This window comes from Haemaphysalis longicornis, unplaced genomic scaffold, assembly GCF_048455015.1.
Source record: "Haemaphysalis longicornis isolate Haplotype H1 unplaced genomic scaffold, Haemaphysalis longicornis Haplotype H1 scaffold_7, whole genome shotgun sequence".
NCBI classification, from domain to species: domain Eukaryota; kingdom Metazoa; phylum Arthropoda; class Arachnida; order Ixodida; family Ixodidae; genus Haemaphysalis; species Haemaphysalis longicornis.
Genome location: NW_027526422.1, coordinates 30,539,377 through 30,558,888, shown reverse-complemented (window position 1 = coordinate 30,558,888; position 19,512 = coordinate 30,539,377). Strand labels below are relative to the sequence as shown.

At 46.6% G+C, this 19,512-nt stretch overlaps 1 protein-coding gene across 6 annotated transcripts in view; it reads right to left on the bottom strand.

The window, feature by feature from the left end:
• The window catches only part of LOC144145047 (sodium/hydrogen exchanger 3-like), a 349,094-nt gene that overhangs the window by 92,472 nt on the left and 237,110 nt on the right, over positions 1-19,512 (bottom strand). The window contains exon 7 of one of the 6 annotated variants that reach the window (XM_077676547.1): positions 11,633-11,698. The exons of the other annotated variants lie outside the window; for them this stretch is intronic. Coding sequence (XP_077532673.1) covers positions 11,633-11,698 — 66 coding nt within the window. The remainder of the gene's footprint in view (positions 1-11,632; positions 11,699-19,512) is intronic. 6 annotated transcript variants of the gene reach the window in all.

The window sequence follows — 19,512 nt, the reverse complement described above, 5'->3', positions numbered from 1 at the left end:
GGCAGTATAGATTCTATGGTGTCGTATATTCTTCTTTCTATAGTTTCTGTTAATAGTAAGCTCTGTCCTGTTTCATCTCGTGTCCGTGTTGCTAAGGGGCGCTAAATTCTCCAAGAATGCATTTAGAAGCAACTAGTTGCGCCTTTTCTTCATTCCAAGTCATTCGGCGACAACGTCTCCACACTGGAATAACTCTTCATAGTGTTTAACGTTAGTTAAGGACCACACACTTATTGTACACACAGCTGTGGTATTCTTCCCGCAATGCGCGCAGTACATCCTTTATTTACGTCCACTCTTTTAAACGACCGTACTTTTTTTCGCCTGCTGTGCTTTCTTGCTTTCCAAGAATTTCGCCCAGCACACCAACACGATAGCCCGCTCGCTTGAATTCAGTTTCCTTGCTCGTGTACTGCGCTGCACTACCTAACCTGCACGGGACCCGAAAATATATTTTTCGTCAGCCCCCCCCCCCCCCCCCCCCGAATAATAAACGATGGAAATGAAGGCAGTCGAACAATAAACTACAAAGCCAAATTTCCCGCGATTAAGAAAACAAAAATAAAAAAGAACTATCTAACGCTAATGACGCTCACGAAAAAAGGCATGCTCCAATTTCGACGCAGCGGCCCAGCACTAATGGCGCGCGAAATGCAGCGAGACAGTAACGCCAAAAAAGGGAGTCGAAGACCGCAACGAAAGCGTACGCCCCGGTACCTGACCGGAGAATTTGACTTACATCGTAAGAGGTATTTACTACTGAACGAGCAAAAATGCCGTTGTACGCCGACAAAAAAAAAGGAAATCTTCCAATTTACCTGAAATATGGGACGCACGAAGTTTTAAGCGCCTCGTTGCCGGAGATAGACGCTGATAGCCGTCGCGGAAATCGAAATTCCGAAGCACCTTGTGGTGCCAGGAAGGCAACCCTGTCGAGTAAGCAGTCGTTTCTAGAGGAATATAATCGGATGTCGATGAGCGCAGCAACAGGAAAATTGGCTGGTCGAATTAAGGTGTATAATCGGTTCTACAAGCTTCGTTTAAACGACCAACTGAAGCATGCTGCAGCCATTTGGTTGCTTTGTTCTTACCGTGTGCCTGTTCTACAGACCATTGAGGCGATAAAATCCCGAAACATATACAAAGCCGTACTAGCGGGCCTAACCGGAATGCTCTATTAAAAAAAAAAAAAGACTGCTGCCTACGTATCATTATGCCTTCAGGCATGCGTATTAAAAGCGAAAAAAAAGTTTTGTAAACCACTTAAACTTAACGTTATCTTCCTATGTCTATATATAATCTTCCCCCTGCATTTCTGATTGATTGATTGATTGTAGGGTTTAACGCAGCGACGCAACGCAGGCGATGAGGCGCACCCGTAGTGGAGGGCTCCGGATTAACTTTAACCCCCTGGGGATCTTTAACGCGCACCGAAATCTTGTACACACGGGCGTTTTTGCTTTTCGCCTCCATCAGAAAAGCGGCCGATCGCGGCCGGGAATCGAACCCGCGACCTCGTGCTCAGCAGCGCAACGCCTTAGCCACTGAGCCACCGCAGCGGGTCAGCTGCCTTTCTGTGGGACCTACATGAGTTGGGGAATTTTTAAACGTCTTTGCAAGTTTCTGGAAAAAAATGGAAATGCCTAATATAATGACTTTCAGAATTTATAACGTAACCCATTATAATTGTTGACAATTCGCTAATGACTACACCGTTTTTACAAGACGTTATGCCTTAAAACGTGTTTCCTATCTGCGAAGAAGCACTTTCGCGCACTGCAGCTGGTTGCTTTAATCGTAAGAAGGAACTATAATGCGATTGTACGACCGTAGAATGGACATAGCAAGGCTCGAACCGATAACCGGATTGAACGTTGGACATTAAAGTGGCACTGAAATAATAAAACTAATTTTTTTCGGCTTCACTCGCGTAATATTTAGTTTTAGCGTTCTGAAAAACCCTGGAATCCTAGCCAACCGGTTAATACAACGGGGCGATGACACGCGTTATCACACAAAAGAATCTAAGGTATCTCTGTTGTACTATTAATTTTATCACTGCTATTGGTGGCAGGCTCAAACTAAATTTTGTCCGTTACCGGAGGCTGTCCTTAACTAAGTTCCCCTCTGCGCTCTCCCTCCACCGGCATTCTAATCTTACATCGCCTTAGACTCACGCCCCCATCAACGTTGACGCCGCTACTATTATCATAATACTTATAATCGTCGTTACCATTACCCAACCTGCGGACGAACGCCCACCAAAACCCATTCTAAACATTCCTATTTCATCTCAAGGGGACTAACTCACGTGCCCCGGTGTTGTCGCTCAACTTTCAACGTCCGTATTTACCTTGATCGATTTTAGATGCGACTGCATCTCATTCACTCGCCTTGTCCCTCCATGCGGCGTTGTTGTTGTCCGTCCACACCCCTCCCCCATTCTCCTCACCGCGCGAGCTGCGCTCTCCGCCGCTCACCCCCTCTCCTCTCCGATAGCGAACACTCTCTCGCAAGGGGCATTGGATTGGATTGGATTGGATTGACTTGGATTGGATTAAAGTGGATTGTGTTGGATTGTGTTGCGTCATATATAGCCGCGCCACGTTGCGTCATAGCCGCGGCAGGGGGTTCACGGCACGTTTCACGTGATGGGAGAATCAACCTAACGGAAACAACAACGGAACCCCCTATGTGTCGATCTACACAGGGGTTCCCGCGCGGGGAGGTGGGAGTAATTTTTTCGCCCTATCCCTCGCTATTCCACCCTTCCCGTCAGCAGTGGAAGGGTGTAATGCACTGCCACGTGAAATCGTTAATTTTGCCTCTGCAGATGCATTTGTTCGAAATGTAGAAAGACGGTTTTATGAAGAGTAAAAGTTTCCCTTTTTGTTTGTTTGTGAGCGCTTCCGAACACACCGATCACTGTACCATCTGCGGATGCCACGATGATGTTTTGCGACCCGGCCATGATTATCTCTAATAGCTTTCATCGTTCAGTTTTATGTTCACCGGCATCTTGCGATTGTGTTGTTCCTTCTGTATGTGCGATATTGCTTGATTTGTACGCGCGTGTGTATATTTGCACTCCCACCCTGTATGAGCCTGAGAAAGAGGCGCACTGTATTAAATTATTAAAAAATTAAAATATGTCATAGGGCCTACCTGTTGTTCGTTCAAGAGTCATCACATGACCTCCCAAACTCAGTAACCAAACGAGAATACGCTCTCAAAAGATGAGAAATAATCGCAATGAAGAATGCCGAGACATTCATTCAACATCATAACGCAGTCGATGCTATCACTACAAATAAGTTACAGAACTTACTGAACACTGAAACATAACATAACCCTAAGCTTCAATGTTTGGTTTCAATCCAGTGAGGCCAAATAGAACAGTTTAAAGCTCCCATCGGACGAGTACATAAATATAAACAAGGCAAGAGTGCAACGAACCAAGCAAGGCCTATAGGCGGGCGATGTAACGCGGGGTACTGAACGCGCGCAGTATGCGCCCGAGCTGGCGGCGCGCGGTTTGAAAACGGCGTGATGCCGTGAGAGAAAATTCGCAGACAGGACAGTCGGACAGAATAAACAAGCCGAGATCCACAAAAAGGTGGGCGCCGCCCTGTGGCAATACTGAGGACGCTTAGAAACTTTGCGGCGGTTCTCAGGAAAAGAGCGAGGCAGTTCAAGGAATGCGATTAATGTAAAACAGCACAGCCCGACTCGTATACCCGTCGAGCTGCCACCCAGTTATACATCCTCGCGGACTTCGCAAGCGCAGTTCCATTTCGACCGCCCCCTCGAAAGTGAAGGGGGACGAAATGAACCGAAAAATGTTTTTTTTTTATTCCTGGCAGTTTGGAATGCGCAGCCTCTATTTATAAAACGCATCGCAGCCGACAACACTCGTGGCTGCACACACGGGACGCGCACTCTGCGCGGAGCGCGCGCTTTTTAAAATACGGCACGTATACACCATTGTGCCAGCACAATGCAGAGAGCACGGACAAAGGGCAGGCTTTATTCTCCCTGCTCTGCTAGTTGTGCGTCAGTCTCTTGCATTATTATGCTGACTTGCGCACTTCTGACATGCGGGTGTCCCGGCTTTTGTGGGCTATGTGCACCCTTGGTAGTTCTCCGTCTTTCTAAGCATTTTTTCTAATATTATGGTGGCAAGCAGGTAGTTTGTCGCTGGGGATGAAAGCACATTTCCGACCGTTAACCAGGTCAACCGAAAGGAACTGATAGCGGCGTATTTTTAGCAATGCGCAAAAAAAAGTACGAAAAAAGCCTCATAGGTTGACGCAGGTTTAACAAATTCACTATGTATAATAAAAGCGGAGGTTTAAATAAATGATATTTTTGTAAAAAAAATAGTTCGCCTGCAACGTGGACAATGACGATATGATTTCTTTGCTCAATATGAAATACTATATAGGGCACGGTTCAGAATGTTTCCCGACGACGACCCTCAACCAGGAAAACAACGGTATACATAACGGAGTCGGATAACATGGGCACTGCCACTCAATTGAATCGAGCGACCGTGAGATAAGGAACGGGGATGATTTCTGGATCAAGTGGCGTTCGAATTGAAGAAGAGGCAAAAAAGTTTCCCAATTCTGGAGTCCCAGTGTTAAGCTCAAATTTAAACGGCAACAGAAATACTAACGGATTGATTTCCCACGGCTGGTCTGCACTACCGCGTTGCTACTTATAAATAACAATACATTAACAACAATAATGATAATATTATTGCTATTAACAGCAGTCATAACCTAGGCTAAGAATAAAAGAACGATGTGTAAACAATTCGGCTTCCCCAGTTGTTTGCGTATTGAAGTAGAGCCCAACGTGTGAATATTCCAAAACCGCCGAAACCAGACTTTTGCGCAATAATACTAGTAATGCTGTGAAATGCTATACGCTTGGCTTAAAGGAGCCTGATACACAGAGCCTAGTTATGTGGGTTTGGGAGCTTTCATACGAACGAATAAAACACAAAACAAAAACGGAGAGATGCTGTCTGGTTAAAAACGGCGTCGAAAAACGACGACGTAAAAGCAGAAAAAAAAAATTAGACGATATTCTTGCTCGCGCTGTCGCGAGCGTCGCCAAACCCAACAAAAACAAAACAAAAAACCTGCGCCAACAACTGCGTTCACCTGGTTTAAACCTCACAGATTCGGTGAACTCCACCAGAACGCACGAAAAGAAAGCGCCACGAAGACAATAAAACCACGAATGCTATGCGATGTACAACAATTCCAGCATGTGTTTTGGCTCTAATTCCTTCCTTTTTAAAGTCCCCACCGCCAAGCCGTCAAGAAGGGCCAGCCATCCATAAAAGTGGAACAAGGTAGCTGTGCATAGATAAAAGGGTAAACAACGCTCACGTCATGGGATAATACGTTTGCACGCATATACTTAGATCATGCGATGCCAAGCGCGGGCGCAAACAAAACGCGGCAAGGGCAGGCGTCATTTGTTATGTCATGTCCGCAAGGACGCATTGGGATGAAAGAAGAGACGAAACAAAACACGAATACGGAGAAAAAGAGACGTACGTCGGAAATAAAAGGCCAGTAGTTGCCATGCGAACGAACAACAAATGCCGGGCGGAGGCGTAAAAAGGCGAGAAACAGACAAAGGGGGTGTTGCGAACAAAGAGTGCTGGAATAACGCCAAGGCAGTGGCAATGAGAGACAGCGCTCGTGTGTCCGCTGCCGGGGGAAGCCGTAAACAGATCAATCGGCGAGCACGCTATATGGGCATCCCGAGGACCGCCAACTGTTCGGCAAAAGTTAGTCGCTCCTGCGCTCCTAATTCAAATTGGAGTGGGCACAGATTCACTCTGAAACAATGAATGGACATAGACGTCGATTTTTTAACGTTTGTCTCCCTTGCTCTACTCATTATTTAGACAGATTCGATAACTAGGAGAACTCTTCCTGCGTTGTAACCAAAGGGAATTGCCTGAGAAAAGCAGCTATCGAAACAAACAACAAGGTCACCACGCAGAGACAAAAGATTAAGGAACGTGAACGTCGCCGGAATAGTACGCAGAAAGGGCCGCGCCAACGACGCGATGCTGTAGCGTGTGCATAAAGGACACACACACAACAAAAAGAAACTGGGTGTTCAACAAGCAGCAAGTATGTTACCACTGGCAGCACACGAACACGAACACACACACACACGAACACGAACACACACACACACGAACACGAACAAACAAACAAACAAACAGACAGACAGACAGACAGACACACAAACAGACAAACAAACAAACAAACACACATACAGACACACAGACAGACAAACAAACACACAGACAGACAAACAAACACACAGACAAACAAACAAACACACAGACAAACACACAAACACACAGACAAACACACAAACAAACAAACACACAAACAAACACACAAACAAACAAACAAACACACACACATACACAAAGAACTAATATGAGGCCAAAATTCGCACAAGAAACTTAAATGCGATACCCCACGGAGGAGCTAACGAGGGCAAACACAAAATTCATTAGTAATAGCCACATTAATAATAACGATGGTATGAATAATATTTTAATAACAATCATATTGACTGTAACACGCTTTGTTGCTCTGATTTCCCATTTCGGCATGCAGTAAGTGCGTAATGCAATCATGCGGAGCTATGCAGAAAAGCAGCCAGGTCGCAGTCCTTCCAAACCATCACCGGAATTCCACTTTCGTTGCGATTATGACACCGAAGGAGTGGCAAGCAAACAACGATCGCCCTTGCGCCGAGGCAAGTTCGGCATATCGTCACATGCATGCGCGTATTTGTGTACAGAGAACGTTCAATACGTTAGGCGCCTGCAATAACTGGGCGGGAGCACATGCCGGAGATGGCCGCCTTTATTGGGCGAATATGTGCGCGTGTGACAACTATCCCCAAGATTCGCACTCTCGGCGTATTTTCCCGAGCAAGAGAGCGCATAACGACAAATTGCCACGTACTCTCGGCAGCGCGTAAAAAATCCGGCATGTGATGTCATAATAAGTGCATTGATTGTAGGGTTTAACGCGCCGACGCTACACAGGCGATGAGGCGCGCCGTAGTGGAGGGCTCCGGATTAATTTTGACTACCTGGGGATCTTTAACGTGCGGCGAAATCTCGCACACACGGGCGTTTTCGCTTTTCGCCTCCATCAGAAAAGCGTACGCCGCGGCCGGGAACTGAACTCGCGTCCCTGGGCTCAGCAGCACAACGCCATAGCCACAGAGCTACCGCGGCGGATGTGTCAAAAGTGTATGCCCACGAGTGCATACACGGATGCACAAGCCCTTCCAGTGGGTTCTGCTGTTACTTTTACAGGGAGACGATAGATACTAAGTGCAGAAAGTGACGACCGAGATTTACAAAAAAATTACGAGTAACCTTTCCATAAGGAAATCGTCGAATGCGTTAATTGCGAACGTGAAACTGCCAAAAGCAAGCAAGCAAGCAAGAAAGCAAGAAAGCAAGAAAGCAAGAAAGCAAGCAGTAAAGCAAAGGAGCCTGCACTCCCAATGGGGTTCGAGCAGTTTTCATACATCCTTGGCCAATTATCTCTCTTTCTCTATCGCACCCTCCCCCTCTTGTGCGGGCGTGTATGTACCTTGTGCTTGTATGTGCAGGGGCTTGGTGCAGTTCAGTTTCGTGACGCCAGATGGGTCTATCTAGCGGTTACGTGGTCCACGATCTAATATCTCCTTTGACTCATGTTTTATTGTTACGCACAGCCCATGTCTATGCGCACTGATGAGCCTTCCTCTGCTGGATGCGGATTATTTGGTAAAGTGTTTGGTGAAAGGAAAGCCGCCCACAAACACCGTCTTCCACTACAATAAACGATTATCAACATTTCTTAACTATCGTTCTCACAACATTCTCTAAGTACACAGAACGCAACTTTTGCAACGATATTGACACGGTCTTGATGAATGAAATGGGTTTATTTACAGTGATGTGGTCCGGGAAGAGCCAAGCGAACAGATCGGGAAGCGGCCGGCACAGTCACCACCTCATCCTCCTCTTCCACCAAACCACAGTGGGCTTGGTCAATCCCTTTCCATTAGAAACCCCGGAGACAATATCATTCGTAGAAACTGCGCTGTAACAATATGTTTAACACTCGGTTACCACGTGCCTCGAACTGTGACCTTTTTCGCCGTATATCAAGTTATGTATGTGAAAAGTCGGATCGCTCGCCCGTTGCTTTATGTAAATTCCACTGATGTGAAACATTGATGAGGTCCTGGTGCTCTAATTGACGACCTTCTGTACGCTGTAAACTCGTCGCATGACTTGTTTATTTAGTGACAACCATTCTGTGTTCTTAATACCACGACGGAAAAAGTTGAGTCATGGCAGGGGGATTATGAGAAATTAGTAGGGTCAGGGTTCGATCCCTCGTGCTGACAACTGAGTTACTTTTCAAATCTGTGCTCAGTCCACTTACGCATGCACGCACTAAAAAAGCTTCTACGGGCGTCTAATTGAGTCATTAGCCCAGCCCAACCCAGCCCAACCCAGCCCAGCGCAGCCCAGCGCAGCCCAGCCCAGCCTCGATTCATCCGAAGTTTCGCGTTACGCGAAGTTTTTCACGGTCTAACTGCAGTGAAGAGAAAGCAAAACATTCTCGCTTTTAACGAAGCATCCCTTATAATGAAGTCAGTTTCCTGTCCCCAGTATTTCATTATAACGAGAGTTTAATTTACGTATAATTGCCTCTTTTCGGCAGATTCAAAACAGACCTTCGCCGTTTGTTACAAGCACAAAGCCAATACGGATTAACATCTCCAGATAGGAGTTTTATTGCGTTGAGGAAACACATCCGAGCTATTAAGCGCGATGTAATGGAGGGCTACGGATTAATGGAGTCCACCGGGGGATCTCAAGCGTGCGCTGATATATCGGCACACACGCGTTGTTCGTCGCCTTCGTCCAAAAAGCTGCCAAAAAAGACAACGCGCCAAGTCACGTGGCATGGCCCCGCGTGGCTTTGCCACTGATCCGCTGCGGCATAAACAAGTGCAAAATGCAATAAGTGCAAATGGTACAAATAAGTGCAATTTCCAAGTTAAAACTACACTAAGTACACCTGAAAATCGTGTGTGGCTTAGAAGCTGAACGTAACATTATCCTTTTTCCATGCCCCTCCCTCACCGCTTAATCTGCGCTGAGTATTTCGTACACTATACAAGTTTCTCAGACGTAGACCTAGAATAAGTGAGCGAACCTCTTCATTAGGAGGGATTAGTTTACTGCAAAAATAAGCCCGTCATGGGGCTGCAGTCACTTCAAATGATATGAGGGCGGTGTTCTCGTTAGTTGAGGAGCAACGTCATTTGAGGAAGATGACTTAATGTTTTACTAAAGTTTTATTAAGGTTTTACTAACGACTTACTAAGGTTTTACTAATGTTTTAATGTTTTACAAATGTTTTACTAAGGGCATGTTGGTACATCATACTTGAAACAGCGCAATAAAGGCAGCGGAGAAGACATTTCAGAACTTCAGCTACTGATTTCATATTTTCTGGCACTCTCAACTTTCTTACATGTTTTCGTTATTACCACAGAAATACAAGTGTAATGACGCTGTATTTAATTTGATTTATGCAAGCGTGGGAGCTGGCTGGGCTGTAAGCAGATTTGCCCTTGTGCAATGCGCAAACTGTCCACTAGTGCAATAGCAACCTTCGCATGTTTTATTATTGCTATTATGAGATTCACTTTACTTTCTTAAAACCCGGAACGAGTCGACACCGGCGCCGAAGTGCGCGTTTACAGCCCGTAAAGTTCGAACCTGTGACGAACGCATGCAATTCACACCTTCGCATCCGCTTGTGCGCGGCCCAAAATTAATATCCTCTCCGCACATTCCTAAAAAAAACCGTAGGTTTTGAGTAGGTTGATAAGTGTGAGCGTTCCTTAAGGCGGCTCTCCGCGGCTTTCTTCTTTTTTTTTTTCATTTTATCTTTCCTCTGTTTAGAAAAGGGTTCTTGGTGCAGCCCAAGCGGACGAAAAACTTAGTCAAAATATTTTCTAAACACCCCCAACAAAATTCCCGCTTTTCCCGCTCAGTTTTAGAAGCAAACAAGACTTAGAACACTTTCTTCGCGAACATTCAGCAGAAGGCAAAGTTCGTACGCCTGTATTTTATTTCTTTTTCGCCATTACGGTCCAAGCGGATATCAGGCTCTTTCCTATCAACGTTTCTCGAAAACTTTCAACGATTGTCACGGTTTGTTTGCCGTCGCCTACTGATGGCGTAAGAAAACAGTAAACCCCGGGCGTCGGCTCAAAAAGTCCGCGTCAGAAAAATCCAACTGGTTCCCAACCAATCCGCGTCGATTTTTTATAAACCGTTCAAACCCTTGCCTCCAACAACGGCGGAAACAAGACGTTGCCCGGCAGCGCCTCTTCCGATAAGAACTTCGGTTGCTCAACAGTTTTCTAACAACATTCACTCCCCGATCACCCTCTGCAAGGTCAAGTTTGTGTCCCTTATTCTTGGGCTGTAATGCTCTAAACAACCAGCTAACCGTAAACGTTTCAGAAACCGGAAGTCATATCAACTGAGTGCATCAGAATACAGAATTGCAGGGAAGGAGGAAAGCAGAAAAAAAAAAAACCTTGGTTGATTTCTCTGTCATAGGAATCGGTAAAACACGAAAGTGAAATGTGCAGCGAAGTCTGCAGGCGAGCATGATTTGCGGGCCGGCGGCTGTCTTTCCGGTGTGCTTGGCGAGCGGCGTCCTTCTGGCGGGTCGCTTCGGCAGAGGTGTATACGGCGTCAGTTCTGTGACGGATATGACGTCAGGGAAATCTTGGTGTATACCGGCATAAAACACTTGCGTGTTAAAATATAAAACCCGAAAATGAACAACCCTAAGTATAAAGTACTCTTTAGTTACAGGTTGCTTCCCCGCATGAAGACTGTGTGCAGGGGTGCACCCTTTACAGGCCGCTTGCTCCGTTGTACTGACGTCACTTCCGTGACGGATATGACGTCGGTGAAAACAATGTATCCGGAATTGCCTGTGTTACATGGTAACTTTCAATTGACAGTTGGACTCTCCTCCACAACTGCTTCCTATTTATTTGCAATGGGGCACTCGATAGACAATCGGTTCAACGGCCTTCCGAAGGCCTCTGAAGCGACTGTGTAGCACAAGTATGAAACACTTTCGTGTTAAAAGAGAGTCACTGAAATATCCTGAGCGGGTGGGCTGCCTCTTCGCCGCACAAAAAATAGATACATACTTGCATACATACATACATACATACTTGCATACATACATACATACTTGCATACATACATACATACTTGCATACATACATACATACATACATACATACATACATACATACATACATACATACATACATACATACATACATACATACATACATACATACATACATACATACATACATACATACATACATACATACATACATACAAGTGCTAGGTACGAAACTTAAAGGTAAAACAAGCCCTGTCCCCATCACGTCAGGTTCACGAACTGCAAAAGGTAAACAGAGGGCAGTTTACAGAAGATGGAGTTGTGTTTATAATACTCACGGAGGAAGCAGAAACAGGAAAAACGTGTCTGGCGAGAAGGTGGGCACGTGATCCGAGTGGGTGACACTGCAAGACAGAAAAAACAACAGCCCCGGGCTTGTTATTCCTTCCTCTCCAGGGAGTGCAACTAGACGGGCGCGAACAGCAGCAACAAACAAGCGCGCTTGTCAGCGAACTTCCGCGAGTCCACGATCAGGTGAGCGCCAGTAAAAACAACCAATGCGTTCTCCAGGGACCTGCACACCGCGGACGTAGCGATACCCACTGGTTTATTCCTTCGTGCGCTGAACAAATTGGCTCGTTGCTGTCTCCCAAACAGGTTTGTTAGCGTTGCTTGATGCGGATCCAATCAGAGGCGGGGATTCCGAAGATTTCGAGTATAGTTAGCTGAAGTAACGCACACGGCTGGGAAGGCTACTTAGAACTTTGGAACACGCTGTATAACAAGAACGTGCGGTGTTTTTTCGTGTTCATCATCCTTGCTTGTTTTGCGCTCCAAGTATGTTTACAAATTCTTGGCTGACGACTAACGTTAAACCACCTTCATCGTGCATGGTTAAAATTTTTAATGCCCTTAATTGCTTCCTGTTTTATTCATTCGTCTTCGGGGTTCTAGAGATATACTTGAACCATTCTACAAGTTTTCTCATGAGAATAGAAGTTTTCAGCACACCATAAACTGTTGATGACGTGCTGGACAAAACATGTTCTTGCGACGAAAACTGACAACTATGAAGGGGCATTTTGGCAGAACTAAACATCGCAAAGGTTTGGTAAACGATTTCGTTAACACTACGTAGTGCAGTACTAATAAAGATGCTGTATTTGAATATTTGAAAGTATTGTATTTTGCGAGATTGCTATAATGATGCTGTATTGCACGAAATAATTGAAAGGAAAGAGGATTGTAAAGACAGGAGGGAGTTGGGCGGCAATGGTGTCACGGAAAAGGACTATTTGAACTCAAAACCTACGAGAAGTGGTAGAAAAAAGGCGGGGTCGGGGGACGTCTCCCCCGTCCTCATTCATGGCTGAAGTGAGTTCAGTTTTCGGCGTAAATCTGTCACACAGCAGGGCAAAAACTCATTGAAGACAGGTTCTGCCGATGTTTTAACTCGAACCTATGGTCAACAATTGTTCTTGCCAAGGTTTTCGGGTGTTTGTTCTACCTGCGTCTACGAAACCGCGCGAATAAAACAGGCTTAACGTCACATGTTTTTTGTGTTTTTTTATTTATTTCAATGTTGACATCTTTAAAAAGACCTGGGCAGTGCCGACCTTTCCGGCTTGAATAGGTGATTCTGTTTTAATTTTTCAAAATGGAGTTGGGAGGGTGCCGGTTCCCCGCTCAGACGCAGTGTTGGGTTAGAAATAAATGTTTAAAATGCTACGGGGGCACCTAAGCTTTCTAGGGCTATGTAAGAAAGCGTGAGCAGCATCACTCCTCATTGATACTGCTCTGAGGCTGCTCTGCACGGTATCTAATGACACCCTGGGTGCCTGTGAGCAACGGGCAATGTTGTGCTTGCGACAGTTTTGGTTGACAAACTATGACAAAAGGAACAGGAGAAAGCGAAAGGACACCACAAGGTAAACACTTTCGGTGAAATTGCGTTCTCATAAAATTTTTGCAGGATCCCGGCAAGCGGGCGCGATAATTAGAGCCCGGCGACAGACTTCACGGCCCCCTTGACAACGTACTCGATGCTGGTACGAGTTGACTTTATAGAACTTGTTCAGTTGCAGCTTTACGCGCTCGCTCTGCCAGAGGATCTACACAAGTTCCAAGGCGCCGCTACATGACATCCCTGCATTGCATAAAACGATGAAGTTAACCTCTTTGATAGATCTTGATTCAGCTAGGACACGCCATTGTCGTTCAACATTCCCATGAATAATCCTTCGCTCACCACTGCGCGCACCGCGACGTTGCTCTATCGGGAATGTGCGCAGAACCCGCTGGGATGGCACCGGCTGCGAACGCTTGTGTTTTCGCTGTTCCCGCAGCGGCTATCGCCGCAGAATATTTACCTCTGAAGACCGCTCCACAACCACTACTACGAGGCAATAGTGAACAGCATAAGCGGCACCTGGCTCGCAAAAACTTAGAGAACGGGCTGGATTTAAGAAAGGCTACGTGATATATTATCACGTTAATGTCATATACTGGCAATAGTAAAATATGTGGAATATGATAAACCACTGTACGTGGCATTTATAGGCTTCGAAAAAAAAACATTTGACTGTAAACACCACCGCAGTACTAGATGCGGTGAAAGAACAGGGTACATATAGGACCATCGGATGACATAGGTGAGGGATGCACAGGTGGTAGAATCGTTCGCAAGAAGATTCAGAAGTTCCCCATCATGAAGGACGGGAGGCAAGAGGACATTAACTCTTTGAAATCGTTAGCAGCCTGCCTACAGTGTCTATCAAAGAAGCCTGCCGGGGAAAAGTCAGGGAGAATATCTGAACCACTTGGGATATGCGGACAAGATTGCCATGTTCAGAGAGTCCAGAGGCTTCAGGACAGCGTCGTCGCAGGATTAAAGATAAGCATGAAGAAACAAAAATAAAAAAAATTGTTGCTGATTCCTCTGCCATAGGAATCGGGAAAACACGAAAGTGAAATGTACATTGAAATCTGCAGCTGAGCATGATTTGCGGGTCGGCGGCTGTCTTGTCGGTGTGTTTGGCGAAAGAGGTCCTGCTGGCGGGTCGCTTCGGCAAAGGTGTACTGGCGTCATTTCCGTGACGGGTATGACGTCAGTGAAATCTCGGTGTATCCCGACATTAAACACTTCCGTGTTAAAATATAAAACTCGAAAACGAACAGCCTTAAGTATAACGTACTCTTCGGTTCTAAAGGTTGCTTCTCCGCAAGAAGACCCGGCGTGCAGGAGTGCACCCTTTTCGGGCCGCTTGCTTCGTTGTACTGGCGTCACTTCCGTGACGGATGTGACGTCACTCAAATGTTTGTGTATCCCGGCATAAAACACTTTCGTGTCAAAAAATGGAGAAATACTCTCATCAAGGTGACATTCCCCTCCTTGCGCACGCGCCCACACATATTTCCACTGCACGCACATATGCACGCGCGTATAAACACGCACACACAGTTTCTTTTGTGAGAAGAGCGATTGCACGTCGCGTTGGATAAAACTTGCGTGACCTGGCAGCAAACCAGCTCTGTAACCCAGGTCTCCAACCACAAGTACGTAAAATTATTTCGAAAGAGGGAAGAAGGGGGGGGGGGATTATCTAGAGGGACCGAAGCGTTCCACTGTTTGACATATACTAGCTGTCTCAGCGCACCCACAGCGTGACACACTTTTACCTAGTTGAAATATCGCGCCAAAGAACCTGCAGGCCCTGTAATAGTGTCTCCGGTTCCAGGGAACTGTCGCAATCTGCCCCGCAGTGTTTGCAAAGCGAGACCACGGAGTTTCGTAACGCATGCAGGGTTGAAGTTCGGCTCTGCCGCACGGATCCCTCGAGCAAGTCAAACAGAACGGGAGCGCCCGCCTCTTCTTGGCGTTTTGAAATCGACACGGCTGACAATTTCTTGAGCGGCGTGAACTTCGCCCGCGGCTCCTCCAAGGATTACAAAGCACGTGTCTAGCTCAGAGGTAGCGTATAAAAAGAGTGGCCGTGATAAGGAATCTACAAAACCGTTTAATAATGCAAATAAAGATATCTTGGAAGCTACAAAATGAAAGCGTTTGAAACTTATGAAGCGTATATGACCACGCGCCTCCAGAGACATATCTGCAAGAAAAACCTCATAAAAGAGAAAAGCAACCAAACAGTCGGTGACTGTAGAATCTGTCTGAAATATGAGACATTGGGGAGTACTGGATCCGATATATATAGGGAAGACACGAAAAAAGTAACAACATCACTATGAATTAACTGTTAGTCGCAAATACAGTAAACCTGGCACAGTTATAGATTTGCCTTAAAGGCGTCGCTTAATTAGTTTTGAAGATACGTGTACTAGTACACGAGTTAAAGCTCGCTGAATAAAATGAGGCTGCAGAATTCGGCTTCGTATAGCCATCTAGAGAGATAGACAGCAAGGAAATGTAAAAAAGCAAGAGATAAAGAAAGTAAGAGAAAGGAAGAAAGAGGGAAAGAGAAAAACACAGTGAAAACAAGAAAAGAAGGGAGAAAGAAGGAAAGGGAGAGAAATAGAGCGAGAGAGAGAAAGCAAGAAAAAGAAAGAGAAAGAAGAAAGAAAGAAAGGAAGAAAGAAAGAAAGGAAAAAAGAAAGCCAGACAGAGGAAGAGAAAGAAAAACAAGAAAGAGAGAAAAGGCAAAAGGAAAGACGGGGAGGTTAACGAGATGACGACGTCCGGTTGGTTAAACTGCACGAGGGCATAGGACATGTGGGAAAAAGATGACAGAACAGTTATATAAAAATATTAAAAAATTACCACTTATAGTACCGTGAAGGACGAAAACCAGCGAAGCTGTATTGGTGGATACGTATATCGAGTTATGTATGGTGACTTACTATATTGATCGAACAACGGCACAGCTCATACCTTCCTTAGAATTAATTCTAAACTACTTCTCGTAATTTGCTTCGGGACAGTTTCAATAAACATTAGTTGCAGCCGCTTTCTGTGACCTTTACTTCCTGCGTAGACGGCCCTGTATTGACGCAGACGAGAATTCTGTAACTTGTACCACTTCACTGTGAACTAACTACAATAAGTAAACGGAACTTGGAATAATGATAGAGTCGCCCTCGCAGCCGTTTTCAGCATGATTTTTTACAACATACCTATTTTACACTGAGAGCTTCGGAGCAATGTACACTACCCCTGGAGTTGTCAACGCACCCCGATAGACGAACACAATTCTTATCAGAACCAGTGATACTCGTCCATATTGTACCATTTCATCTGCCTCACTTCAAATCATCCAGCTGGCATGCCCATCCATCGAGTCGGAGCGGAACCGCCTACACTCCCTCATCACCCGAATCACCTCACCTTCGTGATGAGAGCACCGACCTCAGTGCCCCAGACTTTTCCCTACAAGAACTGCGCCGCCTAGCGGCAGACAACACCATGTTACCCTGGTGCGATGCGCTGCCCACATGGAGACTGAGGGGCCCTTGCGCAGTTGGAGCTTTTCCTAATAAAAAAAATCCTCCCTCTCGGGCGCAAAACAGCTTCGCTGTAAAAAAACAAGGTCCTGCACACACAAGTCGTACCCGTCACGGCTTTTAAAGCCGGACACATTTTTAAGTGTCCGGCTTACTATTAGAGTTTTAGGGGCGAAGCCCCTTAAGGGCTGAGGCTGTTGGCGTCTCCTGTCGTCGTCGGAATCGTCGTCTCATGTAGTCCCGGTACTAAAACACAAAGAAGGTCGTTTACGCCTCGCGCTAGAACGTAACGCGTACTAAAAAAAAAAAACACCGGGACAATCGTTTACGCCTCGTGCTAGAGAGCTCCGTGCTTCAAAGAGAGGAGTCTTTTACAGCAAAGCAAAGTACCTCCACCCCCCAACGGTTTTATCTCCGTTGGAAAAAACGCCGAGGCGCCAAGAATACACTTATACGCTGCATGCCTCGCCCCTACCCAGGTTTCACGTTAGTGGAGATGGTCCGGGATTTTTAGAGTTTATTAGAGCTTACTAGCTTAGTTTATTAAGTGCGAATGCACTTTATAAGCGACCCCAAACCATCCACCGCCGGCGGCGGCGTCGGCGTCGGCGTCGGCGTCCGCAGTGCTCCTCTATATTTAAAAAAAAAAAACAGCATCCGGCGCCAGGTTTCGATCCGAGGAATTTGCGGCCGCAGCGCGACGCTCTACCGACTAAGCCACGGACGCCACTTTTTTTTTTTTCTTTAATGCATGGAAATGTTAGAAAACTTCAAAAGACGAGACACTTAACACACAATTTAAGCACTAACAGACAGTCGAACAAAGATCAAAACTCAGGCAAGCAAACGCACGCATCCAAAAGAGGCAGCCACTCTGGTGGATCACTCTGCGCAGCATAAACGCTCCGCACCAACGCCGCCTGTTCCCGAAAAATGCACTTGGTCGGCCTAGGGGGTTCCGCATGCCGATCAGTCATACGGCACTTCCACAAGCTAAACAATCCTAGGAGAACGAAAACGTCATATGGCACCCGATTAACATCTTCAAATGGCAGGAAGCGAATGGTGTACGGGGTGATGTCGATGTCCTTTTTTAGTGTCCGCTGCAAAACGTCCCAGAAGAACACAGCGTCCCGGCACAACACAAAACAATGATCAATTGCCACGCTGACGTCAATGTGAGTAACGCGCCTTATATCTTTAACGCATTCAAACTACGTCGTCAGCGGCGTGCGTTGACGACTCAGCGGCGTTATAGCGGCTTGATAACTGCGTGGTGTACACGTGATACTACCAACCCGATGGAAGAGATGGAAGAGAAGGCGGCGAGGCGGTGGGCTGCGGGGGCCGAGCGCAAGCGCCGCAAGCGGGCCGACAACCGTGCATTCGCACTTTCACATTCTCCCCCTCGGGGAAATGCGGGGGAATTTTTTAGTTTAGAGTTAATTAGGAAACATTATTATAGTTTAAGGAGGGGCGGAAGTGCCCAATCGCGCATACGTCCGAGATTTTTACCCCGCTAAACGGCGATTGACCGGAGTGCAATTACATTGGAAGGGTGCTTACCTCGGGACGCATTCACAAAACCTAAGAAGTAGTTACGTCAACACTACAGGCTTCACACCAAACGCTGTACGCCATCCGCACGATACATGAGCCGGCGTTTGTAAAGGCTACTTCCAACGAGAGTCGACACAAAGTAGCTCTTCATATATTGGGAAAGCCCGGATAGGAGTTCGCGTTGGGGCGAGGAATCGAGGCTATCGAGGCGTGCGCCCGACGCGTCCTTCATGCTGAGCAATTTACACCTAGCATTCACTCGTTATCTCTGCACAGTTTCTTGAGAGCAACTTCGCTTTAATAAAGCGGGCAAGCTTTGGTTTCGACACAGTACGTGCGGTATCAATCCTGCAGACTGTTTTAAGTGCGAATGCACTTTATAAGCGACCCCAAACCTTCCACCGCCGGCGGCGGCGGCGGCGGCGTCCGCAGTCCTCCTCTCCCTAGCAACGGCGTGGAGCGGAGAGGAGCGTCGGTAGCAACGGCGCGGTGACGTCACTTCACCACGTGACCGCGCTCGCTCCGCCTCCTCGCCGTGGCTGCGCGGGTGCGCGCCGCTCCCCGCACCGCTCCTCGCGCCGTGACGTCATGGTATGACGTCACAGCGCGCCTCCTCTCCCCAGCAGCTGCCGCGCGCCTCTCTCTCCACCGTGACGTCACACTCTCTCCGCGGCTAGACGGGCGAATTTGACAATTTTTTTTAGTGTTGCTATGAATGTGCTTGTTGTCCAATTAGGTAGGGCGTGCTAACCTCCAGAGATTATTTAGCCACAAAAAATTCCGCATAAAGGTTGTTTGAGCGTTTCTTTGAGTGGCGTTCGTCGCCTAGTTTTAAGCGCAGAACACTTTAGGGGCTCGCCTTGTCGTCGTAGCTCGCCCCACGGCGTACCGTCGTCACGGTGTTCCACCACACAAGCTTCGAAAAACAAGCTGCTTATGTAGTCATAAACGCTCGAAACTTGTGAACCTCTGGCGCTTGTCACACATTTTCCTGTTGTTTAACGCAAAGAAAACTGCAGGTAAAATTGAGGCAAAATACATGCAATTAGCCGGCAGCCCCCGAGTTCTTTCAGTTAGGAACGCTTGTCGGGTAGGTTTTTACGATAGCAAGCGGGAAAAAGTGGCAGTGCAATAAAAAAAATTGGCTCTGGCTTAACTCAGTTATGCCTTGGTGTGCGTAACCAGAAGTACTGAAAAAATT